The sequence below is a fragment of the Martes martes genome (genome assembly GCF_963455335.1).
Source record: "Martes martes genome assembly, chromosome: 6".
Lineage (NCBI taxonomy): Eukaryota > Metazoa > Chordata > Mammalia > Carnivora > Mustelidae > Martes > Martes martes.
Window position 1 is genome coordinate 26814327 of NC_137893.1, and position 14684 is coordinate 26829010.

The window sequence follows — 14684 nt, forward strand, 5'->3', positions numbered from 1 at the left end:
GCAGCAGGCAAAGGGAGAAGGAGAGGCAGGCTTCCTGCCAAGCAGGGAGCCCGATGCGGGGCTCAATCCCAAGACCCTGAGATTATGACCTGAGCCCATGGCAGATGCTTAACCGACTGAGCCACCCAGGTGCCCAGTTTTGTCCTGTATTAACAGCATAATGCTATCTACTCTATAAAGAAAAACTGTGGAATGAATATCTGCAAGATGCCTAATGATGCTCTACTACTGATGATTATAAAACTGTGCAACTGACAGACCCTATCTTTCGGACACTATCTAGTGTAGGCAAGATAAGATGTTCAGTATTAACATGTTTAATCACATAAATTTTTACTGCTGATTACTCCTGTTCACTCCTGAACTTTAGGGGAAGTAGAGAAAAGTTTTAAAAATAAAATTTTTACCTAAAATGTTATTAATGCGTCTATTTAAAGAGTCAGATGATGCTACAAAACTTATTATAGAAAAACAGTCTTTGCACTCTTTCTGCTTGACCAACCTTGGTGTTTTTCTCCTATGGCCTGAATGGTATAATGTGCCTCCTCCTCTTAGAAACTGTTCTGGCAACCAACATGATTCTGCCTAGTCCCAGACCACCATGATGGAATTAATTCAACAGCTGGGCCATTGACCCCATCAGCTGAAGGAAGCTGGGATGGTGAAAATGTGTTGCTGCAGAACTGAATAGTTGTCACCAAACATGTGGGACAGTAAAGCCAATGGCTCCTGAGTTGGAAGAAACCTTCATTGAGGAGCCAAGAGTCCCAGGATTTTTCTTACGAAAAGAAAGAACTGTTGACTGCATGCTTTCTAGGCTGGTTATTCTCACAAAGGACTCCTCGTATTTCTTCCTTCATTTGTTTCAACAGGAATTTCTTGTATACCTACTATGTGCTAGGCACTTTGCTGTTGTGGGATAGAGCCATGAATATGGTCCTTGTGCCCAAACTTAAAAGGAAGATAGGAAAGTTTTTTTTTTCTTCCAAGTCTTTATTAAAGTTCAAGTTAGTTAACATTTAGTGCATTATTGGTTTCAGGAGTAGAATGTAGTGATTCATCACTTACATAAAACATCCAGTGTTCATCACAAGTACCCTCCTTAAATCCCATCACCCATTTAGCATCTCCCCCCCACTCGCCCCCCTAATTTGTTCTCTGTAGTTAAGAGTCTTTTTGATTTGCTTCCCTCCATGGTTTTTTTTTTAATATATTATATATTTTTTTTTAAGATTTTATTTATTTATTTGACAGACAGAGATCTCAAGTAGGCAGAGAAGCAGGCAGAGAGAGGAGCAAGCAGGCTCCCTGCAGAGCAGAGAGCCCAATGTGGAGCTCGATCCCAGGACTCTAAAGGCAGAGGCTTTAACCCACTGAGCCACCCAGGCGCCCCGTCCCTCCATGTTTTTATCTTACTTTTCCTTACAGGAAGACTGGAAGGTTAATAGGCAGTGGTAACATGGTGTAATGAATGTCAATATAGGAGAAGGAGAGTCTGTGAAAGTCTAGCAGGGGACCCGTCCTCACCTAGGGCATTAGAAGAGGTATCCCAGGGACATAGCACATGAGCTGAGGCCAGAAGGACAAATGGAAGTTAGACTGGTGGAAGTGGTGGTTGTGGGGTTGGGAGAGGGGTGGGGAACAGTTTTGGCTTTACGGAATAGATCTGTGAAGGTTTGGAGGTGAAAGAGAGCATTTAACTGGTGTTCAGGTACCCCGAGAGTTCATGGAGACTTCCCAAAGGTCTTTGGCATGGATAGTTATGGGGATCACTTTCCAGATCTTTAGCTTCTGGATGTGCATTTTTTCTTCAAAATGATTCCTGTGGTGGAGAGCCTGCCCTTCCCACCTTCACCTTCAAAATCACTCTCCTCCCACTTTTTTTTTTCTTAAAGATTTTTTTTATTTGATAGGGAGAGAGAGAGAGAGTGAGAAAGCAGGGGGAGCAGCAGAAGGAGAGGGAGAAGCAGGCTCTCTTTTGGGCAGGGAGTCTGATGTGGTGCTCAATCCCAGGACCCTGGGATTACAACCTGAGCCAAAGGCAGACGCTTAACCAACTGAACCATCCAGGTGCCTTCTCCTACTACTTTTTGAATGAAGTACATTTTATGCTCACCCATCATGAGTAAAGGATGGCCTGGAGATAGTGACAAGCAGAACAGTTCAAAGTATTGGTGTCTGCAAAGGCTGTCATTCAGCACCATAAACCACAAAATCATGGTAGGATTTCATAGACTTTTCCCTGCCTTATACATATTGCTATCAAGGGTGAGATAATTAGACTTAAATTGGTTTGTTCTGAACTTAGCAAAATTATAAAAGTGAAGCAATAGGAGCGATGGAATATTCGTTTGATGATGCTGCCTATCTCATTCCCCAATGACTGTTCAGATAATTCATTGCCTCTAACAGAGATCTGTGAGAACAAAGAAGAACATCAGTAATAAATACTGAAGGCAATGTTGACTGACTTTATGCAGGTGTAAAATCAGGGTGAAACATGTGTCTTACCTATCCATCTCAGGACAAGGGAGAAAATAGGCAGTGACTGCTAATGGTACTGGGTTTCTTTTTGGGGAAATGAAATGTTTTAAAACTGATTGTGGTGATGATTGCACAACTGTGACTATACCAAAAACCCTAAGGTGTGTACTTCAAATAGATGGATAGTATGGCATTTGAATTGTATGACATTATACCTTAAATAAATATACATCTATATTGTGATCTGCAACCCCCCGGAAAAGAAAATATTCTCTTGACTTTCTTCCCCAGCCTCTGTATACTTCTAACTCTGTAGTTAGTGCTTCTCAACTATTTTAATAGATAAAAAAATTTTGTTTCCTCACCTCTAAATAACATGCTACTATTGCTCTTTTTTTGATTTTTTAGTTTTAGGCATCATCAATTGACTTTATGGAAGATAAGGCTATTTGCTCTCTTTTTCAGCCCCAATTCCAGGTACAAGCACATTTCTCTCACACGTTTTCTTTCTTTCTTTCTTTTTTTTTTTTTTTTAACATTTTATTTATTTATTTGACAGACAGAGATCACAAGTAGGCAGAGCAGCAGGCGGCGGGGGAGGGGGGAAAAGCAGGCTCCCTGCTGAGCAGAGAGCCCAATGTGAGGCTCTATCCCAGGACCCTGAGATCATGACCTGAGCCGAAGGCAGAGGCTTTAGCCCACTGAGCCACCCAGGCACCCCACACCTTTTCAATATAGTTGTGATTTTAATTAGATCATTTTTTTCAGTATTTTGATTTTTTAAAATTATATACATACTATTCATATTTAGGCCAAATAGTTTGCTATAGTTATTTTTATTACATACCATTTTGATTTTCATAGAGTTAATAATTGCATTCTAAAAAAATTGAGATAATTGTACCTTCATGTATACCTGTAAGAAATAATACAGAGGAATGCCCTCTATATATTGCCTAGTTTCCTTCAGTGGTAACATTTTACAAAATGGTAGTATAATATCATCACTAGGATGTTTATACTGATAAAATTTTTGTTACTATTGCCCCAGTTTTACTTGTTTATTTGTACCCAGTTTTATCAGTGTGCGTGTGTATGTATAGTAAGTTCTGTACATTTTTATTACCTGTGTAGGTCCATGTGTCCCTTACTATAGTCAATATTCTGAACATTTCCAAGTCTACAAAGATGTTTTATGTTGCTCTTTTGTAACTACACCTTTCCTCCCCTTCATCCCATGCCTGACCCTTGGCAACCACTAATCTGTTCTCCATTTCTAAAATTAGGTCTTTCTGAGAATGTTACATAATTGGAATCATATTGTATGGAACCTTTTACGATTGGCTTTTGTAAGTTCATCATATTCTGTGGAGATTGACCTAGGTTGTTGTATTTATCAATAGTTTGTTCCTTTATGTTGCTGACCGGTATTCCTTGGTGTAGATGTACCATTGTTTGTTCAACCATATGCCTGTTGAAGGACATCTGGATCATTTCCTGTTTGGGGCTATCTTGAATAAAGCTGCTATAAAGATAAACATTAATGTACAGGTTTTTGTGTGGACATAAAACTTTTCATTTCTCTAGAATAAATGTCCAAGAATGCAGTTGCTGGGTTGTATGGTTGTTTCATGTTTAGTTTTTTTTTTTTTAAAGATATTTTATTCGTTTATTTGATAGAAATCACAAGTAGGCAGAGAGGTAGGCAGAGAGAGAGGGGGAAACAAGCTCCCTGCCAAGCAGAGAGCCCAAGGTAGGGCTCGATCCCAGGACCCTGGGATCATGACCTGAGCTGAAGGCAGAGGCTTTAACCCACTGAGCCACCCAGGCGCCCCTCATGTTTAGTTTTAAAATGCACTGCCTAACTTTTCCAGAGTGCCTGGAACATTTTGTACCCTCAGCGGCAATATATGAATCATCTAATTTTTCAACATCCTCACCAGTATTTGATGTAGTCACTGTTTTTAATTTTAGCCATAATAATACGTGTATAGTTGCTAAATCATTGTGGTTTTAATTTGCATTTGCCTAATTGACATCTTTTCATGTGTTTTTTTGCTATCTGTATATCTTTTTTTTTCTTTTTTAAAGTTTTTATTTAAATTTCAGTTAGTTAGTCTACAGTGTTATATTAGCTTCAGGTGTACAATATAGTGATTCAGTGCTCATTACAACAAGTGCACTCCTTAATCCCCATCACCTGTTTAACTCATTCCCTTACCCACTTCCCCTTTGGTAACTGTCAGTTTGTTTCTGAGTCTGTTTCTTGGTTTGCCTCTCCCCTCTCCCTCCTCACCTTCCCCTTTCCCCCTGTCCCCTTCTTCCCCCCCCTTTTTTTTTATTTCTTAAATTCCACATGTAAGTGAAATCATATAATATTTTCTTTCTCTGAATGATTTATTTCACTTAGCATTGTACTGTCTAGTTCCATCTATGTCATTGCGTATGGCAAGATTTCATTCTTCTTTCTGGCTGAATAATATTCTCTCGTGTATATCTATCACATCTTTATCCATTCATCAGTCGATGGATACTTAGGCTGTTTCCATAGTTTGGCTGTTGTAGGTAATGCTGCTATAAATATTGTGGAGCATGTATCCCTTTGAATTAATATTTTTGTATTCTTCGAGTAATTTTGCTGTCTCTATATCTTTCTTTATGAAATGTTGTCAATTCATGTCAATTTGCCCATTTTTAAATTGGATTACTTTTAAACCTTGAGCTGTGAGAGTGCTTTATATACGAAGATACTGGTCCTTTATCAGGTATGTGATATGCAAATATTTTCTCCTAATCTCTAGTTTGCCATTTTAATTCTTTAAAAAAAAAAGATTTTATTTATTTATTTGAGATAGAATGAGAGAGAGAGAGAGAGAGAGAGCGAGTTCAGAAGCACGGGGAGCAGCAGGCATAGGGAGAAGCACACTCCCTGCTGAGCAGGGAGCCCAGTGTGGCGCTCAATCCCAGTACTCTGGGATCATGACCTGAGCTGAAGGCAGACACTCAACCAAATGAGCCATTCAGGCGCCCCTGCCATTTTAATTCTTAACAGATCTTTTATATAAAAGTTTGCAGTTTTGATGAAGGCCACTCTCAGTTTTTCCTTTTATGGATTATGCTTTTGTTATCAAGTTTAAGAACTTTCCCTAACTCTAGATCTTCAAGATTTCTTAGATCTTTTTTCTAAATTTTTATTATTTTATATTTTACATCTAAATCTGTGATATATTTTGAGCTAATATTTGTGTAAGATGTGATGCTTAAGTTGGGGTTCATTTTTTTTTTTTAAGATTTTATTTATTTATTTGTCAGGGAGAAGGGGAGAGAGCACAAACAGTGGGAGTGGCAGGCAGTGGCAGGCACAGACTCATCAGCAAGGAGCCTGGTACAGGACTCAATCCCAGGACCATGGGATCATGACCTGAGCCGAAGGCAGATGCTTAACCAACTGAGCCACCCAAGCGTCCCTTTTTTTTTTGCTCATCAAGTCCAATTACTTGAGCACTGTTTGTTGAAAAACTATTCTTCCTGCATGAATTTCATTTTGCACCTTTCTCAAAATCTATGGGACATATTTATATGGACTTTTTTCTGGGTTTCATGGATCTATGTGGTTGTCGCTTTGCCAATACCACACTGTCTTGATTACTGTAGATACATACTAAATAGTAAGCCTTAGTATCTGGTTGAGTAACGCCTCCCATTTTATTTTTCTATGTTAGGATTGTGTTAGTTATTCTGGTCTCTCTGCCAGAAATTTATAGATAGAATAAACGTATTTATAGAATAAGCTTGACTATGACAAAAAAACCTTGCTGGGATATTTACTGAGATTATATTAAATGTATAGATCTGTTTGAGAATTGTTATCTTTATCGTAAACATGGTATGTTTCCTCATTTATTTAGGTCTTTGATTTCTTTTTGTAAATGAAATTTTACCTCTTGTACTGTTCATCATACAGATCTTGTGCATGTTTTAAGTATATATGTGCAGCTAAGTTTCATTTTCTTTCAAGCAGTACTAAATGGTATTATGTTTTTAATATCAGTTTCTGCATGTTCACTGATAGTGTGTAGAAATGCAGTTCCTTTTTTGTGTGTTGATATTGTATTCTTGTGACCTTGCTGAACTCACTTATTAGTTCTAGGAGTTTTTGGTAGATTCCTTAGGGTTTTCTATGTAGATGGTCATGTCATCTGCAAGTAGAGACAATTTTATCTTTTCCTTTCCAATCTCTATGTCTTTGTTTTTTGTCTTATTGCAGCTTAAGATTAAAACACACACACACACACACACACACACACACACACACACACACACTTTTTTGAGTACTTATTAATTTGTTGTGAAGCTTTCCCTGAGTTTTGTAAATATCCTCATGATAAGTATTCAGTGTCTTTCATCTTCTTGATTAACTTTAAAGGAGTCTTTTATGGAGACTTCTGTCCTCTCTAAGCTGGTTTGGGAGATTTCTAGGCTTCCTTCACAGTTGTTTGGAATGTCTCTTCACCATCATTCTGGAGATTCCTTTTGCCTTTCTCTTGTTTTAGGTTCTTTTTTATATAGATTCTCTGTCTTTGCAGATAACTATTCTGTCACTTTGCTGAAGCACATTTTCTAGTAGTTAACTGAGAAAGAGTTAATGGAAAATAAATTCGTTGATACTTTGCATTACTTTAATTTTGAGTCTGATTAATATTAATCATTAATAATTAGTAATTGAGCTGGCAATAAAATTCTGGGCTGGACATTGTTTTCCCTTAGAATTTTGAAAGCATCGCTTCATTGTCTTCTAGCTTTCAGTTTTGAAGTTTGGTGCTGTTTGCTGTTTAGATTCTTTTTTTTTTTTTTTAAGATTTATGAGAGAGAGAGTGAGTTTGCATGGGGTGGGGGAAGGGCAGAGGAGTAGGGAGAGAGAGTCTTTTTTTTTTTTTTAAGATTTTATTTATTTGACAGAGAGGGAGAGAACATTAGCGGGGGGGGGGGGCAGCAGGCAGAGGGAGAGGGGGAATCAGGGTCCTAGATGAGCAGGGAGCCCAATGTGGGGCTCCATCTGAGGACTCTTGGGGTTATGACCTGGGCCACACAGGCGCCTGAAGGAGAGAGAGTCTTTTTTTTTTTTTTTTTTTAAGATTTTATTTATTTACTTGACAGAGATCACAAGTAGGCAGAGAGGCAGGCAGAGAGAGAGGAGGGGAAGCAGGCTCCCTGCTTAGCAGAGAGCCCAATGCAGGGCTCGATCCCAGAACCCTGGGATTATGACCTGAGCTGAAAGCAGAGGCTTTAACCCACTGAGCCACCCAGGTGCCCCAGAAGAGAGAGTCTTAAATGGACTCCTCACTGAGCACAGAGAGTAATGTGGGGCTGGATCTCTCAACTCTGAGATTAGGACCCAAGCCAAAACCAAGTCAGACATTTAACCGACTGTACCACCCAGGCACCCCACCATTTAAATTCTTGACTCTAGAAACTTACTGAACCTACTTTGTCTTTAGAGTTCTAAAATTTCAGGATTATAGGTCTGGGTTTGGTTTAATTATATCCGTTTGGCTGGGTAATACTGAGGCATTATCATCCAGGAAACTCATGTAATGGGAACTCAGGAAAAATTTTCATAAAATACTTAGATAATTTCACTCCTCTATTTTCCCTGTTCTCTCCTTTTTGGGTTCCTGTTATTTGAATATTGGACCTCTTGGGCTACCCTTTTAATTTTCTTACTTTTTCTCCTCTTTCTCTACTTTTGTCTTTTTGTGCTTCTTGGGAGGCTCCTCCATGTTATCTTCTAAGTCTTTTGAGTTTGCATGTCTCTATCACAATATTAATTTCCAGAAGTTTGTTTTTCATTGTCCTTTAAAAAAATATCCTATTCTTGTTTGAAGGATGCAGTCAGTATGTTTTCTTTCTGAGAGTATTAAATACAGCTTTTTTTTGTTTGTTTTGTTTTATTTATTTATTTGACAGAGACAAAGCAAGAGGGGAGGTAGTAGGAAGGGAGAAACAGGCTTCCCGCTGAGGAGGGAGCCCAATGTGGAGCTCTATGTGGGGCTTGATCCAAGGACCCTGGGATCACGACCAGAGCCCAAGGCAGATGCTTAATGACTAAGCCACCCAGGCGCCCCTAGCTTTTTTTTTTAAGCTGTTTGTTTGTTTGTTTGTTTTTTAATATTCATGGTTCCTTCTCTGCTCTTTGTATGTTTTTGTTTGTTTTGTTTTGTTTTTTGTATTTTTGTCTTTCAAAGCCCCATTTGAATGAATGAGGTTTATTTACCATGGACTTCAGTGTAGGGTGATCTCTTGGGCATTTGCCTTTAGGATCCTTCCTGATAGCAATTTCTTTTTTTTTTTTTTTTAAGATTTTATTTATTTATTTGACAGAGATCACAAGTAGGCAGAGAGGCAGGCAGAGAGAAGGGGGGGGAGCAGGCTCCCTGCTGAGCAGAGAACCCGATGTGGGGCTCTATCCCAGGACCCTGGGATCATGACCTGAGCTGAAGGAAGAGGCTTTAACCCACTGAGCCACCCAGGCGCCCCATGATAGCAATTTCTTTAGGCGTTTATTCTCAAACTGGTTAGATTCTTCAGGGTAAACTCTAACAATTGCCAGGAGGGAGTTAGCATGCTGGATGTTAGGTAGAGGAGAATTCTTCGGGATTTCAGTATTCGGTATATAAACTTGACTTCGTCTCCCTTTTTCAGTGTGATATTCTTGCTTCATTGTGCTTGGTGTCACCTGTGTAGAGATTGTTTTCAAGTCTCTTGTGTTCTCTTAGATTGGGAAGGGGCAGTTATTGGTCTGGAAGAGTTGGGGAGGGTTGGGGATATGAGGGTCTAAATCCACCAGTTCATCCCTACTTAAAGAGATGCAAGGTGCTTACCTCCAATTCTTGAGCCTTTTGGGATTTCAGTGATCTGAATCATCTTCCTTGGCTTTTTCTATTACTGGTTTAGGATTCAGCTTTTTGTTCTGACCAGTCAGACAAAAGCTTTTAACTTGCAAAACTTGTTGCTATTATAATCTCTTTTTTCTTTATTGTAATGGGTCTGTCTTTGAAGAAAAGGTATTCTTTATTGTCATTTCAGTGGTGTTTGGAGAAGAAATAGAAGTCAATGCATGTGTTTAAGCTGCGATTTTAAAACAAGTTCCATGATATATTTTTTAACAGAAAACAATCAATTGAAAAATGCATGGGTAGTATAGTCCAAAGTTTTAACATTGATTATCTTTGAGTGGTAGAGTTTTAAGTATTTTATCCTCCCTATATATTATTATTTATGTATGATACATGAGTTACTTGGAAAATGCAAGAAGAAGAGAGTGTGATGTCTATTGTGTTAATTACCTCTTTACTCATACTTGCTTCTGGGGAAGGAAAGGTATTCAGTACCTTTTCTTTAGAGACAAGCTGTGCATAGAGTCCAGGATCATCTAGGAAGCAGGGTGTTTGGTGATCCTAAGTATAGGATATTTAACTGTTGTGATCCATGAAATGCTTGATTTTGAAGCACATGGTGGTATAACCTACATGTTGATGCATGTTTTTCCCCATATAAAAAAATAGGAAAATATATGGGCTTTTATTTTAATCTTTAGTTTGTGTATCATGCTCACATTTGAGAAATAATGGCATTATTTATCTGCTGTTTTTATGAAAAACTCCTTGCATAAATGTTAAGTAACTAAATGCTGTACAGATACACTGGCTGGCTGTGAATGGGCGGACAGAACTACTCCATGACCTTGTACAACACGTCAGTGACGTCGATGTTGAGGATGCGATGGGGCAGACAGCACTGCATGTGGCCTGCCAGAACGGTCACAAGACGGTAAATTCAGCCATGAGGACTTTCAATTGCATGTATTTGTTTTTGAAAACTTTGAATTCGTGAAAAGATTTTCACTGTGCGTAATTGGGAACATGAAGCATCGCAGCAAAATCTTAAAACATTTTCTGCATCATATGGACTTATTAAATATATATTCTTTGTGGATAAAAGGAATAGAAAATAGTGCTTTTAAATCTGTTTAAAGTATTTGGATTTCAAATTTATTTCTAATTCATAGATTTTGATAGCTGAATATACTAAAATTTTAAATGTATGTTCACATGTAATTCTAAGTAATAATGTTCTTATTCTCAATCTTATTGTCACATAACTTTTTTATATTTTATTTTTTACCGTTAAGCCTTAGTTACTAGGATTAGATAGTAAGAAAGTGAGCACTGGCATTGCTTAAATATTTCAGCTTGGATTATCATATTTTTCTTTTGTCTTAGAATATGATGCAAGACTAGAGTGATGGTTTTTTTTCTTCCTTGCTTAGATTTCTAAAATCATGCATTTGTTTTATGTTAGTACTTTCCTGTTACTTCCATGTACAAACATTAACTTTAAAAGTTGCTAATAGTTTTTCTTTTATTAGGAGACTGCTGTCTTATATAAAAATTGTTAGATTAAAATTTAAAATCTGCCTTGTTATAGTTTCCTATCCTGGTTACTTTTGAATTTTTTTTTTCACATTTAACATTGTTGATAATAGAAATTTATTTACTTGTTAACCATAACAGTAACAACAAAAAACAGCTAAAAACAAAAAATCATCACCAATAACTGCAAAGATACAAAAATTTATATTTAATATGTATTTTATTTTAAAGATTTTATTTATTTGACAGAAAGAGGGAGAGCACAAGCAGGTGGAGCAGCAGGCAAAGGGAGAGGGAAAAACAGGCTCTCCACTGAGCAGGGAGCACCATGCAATGTCAGGGCTCAATGTAGGGCTTGAGCCTAGGACCTTGGGATCATGACCTGAGCCAAAGGCAGAGCGTCACCTACTGAACCATCCAGGCACGCAATATGTATTGTTTGGACACACTCTCTCTGAGTCTTATCTTCCTGTTGTGAGAATTCCTACTGGAATCTTGATTTTCATTTCTGCAAATACCTTTTTCCTAATCTGGGTTTAGGATGTAAGATGCTAGATGTTTAGTTGGCTTTATGTATGACTATAATTCACAGAGTATTGCACTTCTTTAAGATAGTGAGGCCAAGAGTAACATTGTCTTATGTTTAATGTGTTGGATAAGAGGAGGGATATAGATTTTTTTTCCTTTCCTGGAATTTCTTTTGAACACTAGTTCATTTTTATTTTTATTTTTATTTATTTTTTTTGTCTTTCATCATCTGAAAAGTAACCCAGTGTTTTCAAGGAGTATTTCCTTCTCATTAGTTTTTACTTTTCGAGAGTCAGCACTATTAATTTAAAAAGTATTCTGTGTGAAAAAAAAATTTCCTGAAATGTCTTAATCTTGAATGGCCCAGGTTTTAAACAATGGTTGCGTATTAGAGAAAGAATACTGCTTGTAGTTGTTATAATTCAGAAAAGCACACACTTTAATATAAAAGAGTGGAGTGTCCTTTACTAAGATTATAAACCCTACCTGTTGCTAAAGTGCTATTGTACAAAAAGCTGGGGTACAGATCAGAAGTGATCTACAAAAGCTATTTTTAGCTGCCTTGAGCCAATGAAGAAACAAGAATTACTAAGAAAACCCTATTTCAAAACATGTGCATTACAGGCTGCATTAAAAATTTAGAATTGCCTTCTGAAGTTATTGAAGAATAGTTAGTATGAGTATAATATAGTCCATATGGTTTACAACCCAAAGCAGGTGTGGTGAAGTAAGGGAGAATTCCTCATACTCAAATGCCTTTGAAGAATTATATTCTCAGAAGATTTATAAGGGGGCCTGACTTCACTGTGATGATGAGTTTCACAGAGATTTTGCAGATGTAGTAGAGGAGGAAGGGTACTAAAAGCCATGTTGACTTGTGTTTGATTGTATTGGTGAGTGGGATTCCATTCTATTATAGCTGGTCAATTTTAGTTATCTGCAAGGATCATGAACAGATAAAGAGTATGTTTAGTGTTTTATGAATCATTGTATGCATCTTTAATTCTTCCTCAAGGCAAGAAGGAATCTTGAAAAATTAGTCCATCTTTTAGCCTCCAGGCTGAATTATACCCCTAAAAATCTTTGTTCGTAGTTGTGTTAATATCACCCATGTCTTACAATTACTTCTGTATTTCTGGGACATGTTCAAATCTCAGTGGATGAGCATATGATATAAATTATTACAGGGTAGGATTATTGATTTTTGTTAACTCTTTGTATATCTTTCCATAAGTTGAACACTGAGTCTAAAATGCTTTGTCAGGTATCCTGCTGACTTAACTTTAGCAAGTAAAAACGGCCTTTTCATTGTCTCAAAGTAGTTAGTTCATGCATAAATTCATTAAAAGGTGTTTAAAACTTGGTTCCATGTAGATATATAGCAGTGCATATAGGTTTCAAGGTTTATTTTTAAGCTTAAATCTTGCATATTGATTATATATGTTTTACAAAATAAAATGGGAAACTTTCAGAGGAGAAAGAAACTCCATTTAAAAATATTTTTATTTTTTATTTTTTTTAAAGATTTTATTTATTTGTTTAACAGACAGAGATCACAAGTAGGCAGAGGCAGGCAGAGAGAGAGAGAGGAAGCGGGCTCCCCGCTGAGCAGAGAGCCCGATGCGGGGCTCGATCCCAGGACCCTGAGATCATGACCTGAGCTGAAGGCAGAGGCTTTAACCCACTGAGCCACCCAGGCGCCCCTAAAAATATTTTTAAAAGAGGAGCGTGTGGGTGGCAGTCGGTTAAGCATCTGACTTTAGCTCAGGTCATGATCTCACGGTCCTGGGATCAAGCCCAGTGTAGTTGGGCTCCCTGCTTGTCCCTCTCCTCCCTCTGCCCCTCCCCTGCCCTTGTTCTTTCTGTCGCTCTCAAATAAATAAAAAATCTTAAAATATTTTTAAAAGGTATTAGTAGCACTTTTCAAGTTAAAGAAATATGATAAATCCTCTGAAATTTACTTTCTAATCTCACTTCATAGTAAATCTCTGGACTGCATGAAAAGATTTGTGATCAACTAGCTAAGACCCCTAAAGCTTTGTAGAATTTGTAATTGAATTTTTGCTTTGATAACAAGAGTGCTGTTCTGATTTACATTATTTTTTAAAAGACAAAGATTTAGAAGACAAATTCCATTTTGTCGTAACTAAGAAATTGAATAATCTTTGCTGATTTCATATAGATGATCTCATATAGATTTCCTATAGATGCGTTGGTTTTATTAGAGGTAAACCAAGATAAAGGTCTTGTTTAAAGGAATTAGTTTGGGTAGTTGAGAATGAATTTTGACCATTTCTTGTCCTTGCAATATAATAGCACTATGAGTTTTTTGGCTTTTGTTGGGGGTGGGGAAAGAGTTGGGAGGGGCAGAGGGAGAAGAAGAGAGAAAATCTTCAACAGACTGCACACCCAGTGCAGAGCCCGACACTGGCTGGATCTAACAACCCTGAGATCATGACCTGAGCCAAAGTTAAGAGTTGGACCCTTAACCAACTGGGCCACCCAGGTGCCCCAGTAGATTTTAAACTACTCTGTTCCTATTTAAAAATGATCAGATGAAAGAAATGAGCATAACAACTCCTCAGTAATTTAATTTTTTATAATTTTCCTTAGGTCAGCTCTTATTAGCTTTCAATAGCAAAATAATGGTTTGTCTTGGGATATTGATTTTAAAAATCATTTCAGAGTTTGGTTATTCAGCTGGGCTATTATATAGTCTTTGGCAAATTTTTTTTTCCCCTGCCCTTACCTACCTCCTCTGGTATATTCTGTTCACTGTTTATGTAATTAAAGTGTTGTGAACACTCTGGAAGACACTTAAGAGCAATAATCATATTGGTACCCACCCTTCCTTCCTTTCTTCCTTTCTTCCTCCCTTCCTTCTACCATTATTAATGTGTATGATGTAATTCTGCAGGGAAAGTACAGAGAGCACTATCCTGGACCCTTAATTTGTTTAGCCTGTGCAGTGAACTAGGACCAGTGTGTTACTTGATTTTTTTTTTAAATAAAAATTTGATTTATTAGCATATTTGCAATTTTTGTGTTACTTGATTTTTGATCTCATTTTTAGAAAGTATGATAAAACCTAATATTATTCTACTTGGATATTATTGACTCCAGGTTTTTTGGCCATAAACTGAGCTTACTTTTTGGTGACTTTTTTCTTTTTTATTAGTTCTTTAAGATTTGTTATTGTGTTAAATTGACACAGACGGTTGATTATTGTTTTTGTAGAAT

At 37.3% G+C, this 14684-nt stretch overlaps 1 protein-coding gene across 2 annotated transcripts in view; it reads left to right on the top strand.

Annotated features, from left to right (window-relative positions):
• Positions 1-14684, top strand: part of HACE1 (HECT domain and ankyrin repeat containing E3 ubiquitin protein ligase 1) — a 117301-nt gene that overhangs the window by 15410 nt on the left and 87207 nt on the right. Inside the window, exon 6 of one of the 2 annotated variants that reach the window (XM_080806230.1) lies at positions 10183-10314. The exons of the other annotated variant lie outside the window; for it this stretch is intronic. Within the exon in view, the coding sequence (XP_080662356.1) occupies positions 10183-10314 (132 nt within the window). The remainder of the gene's footprint in view (positions 1-10182; positions 10315-14684) is intronic. 2 annotated transcript variants of the gene reach the window in all.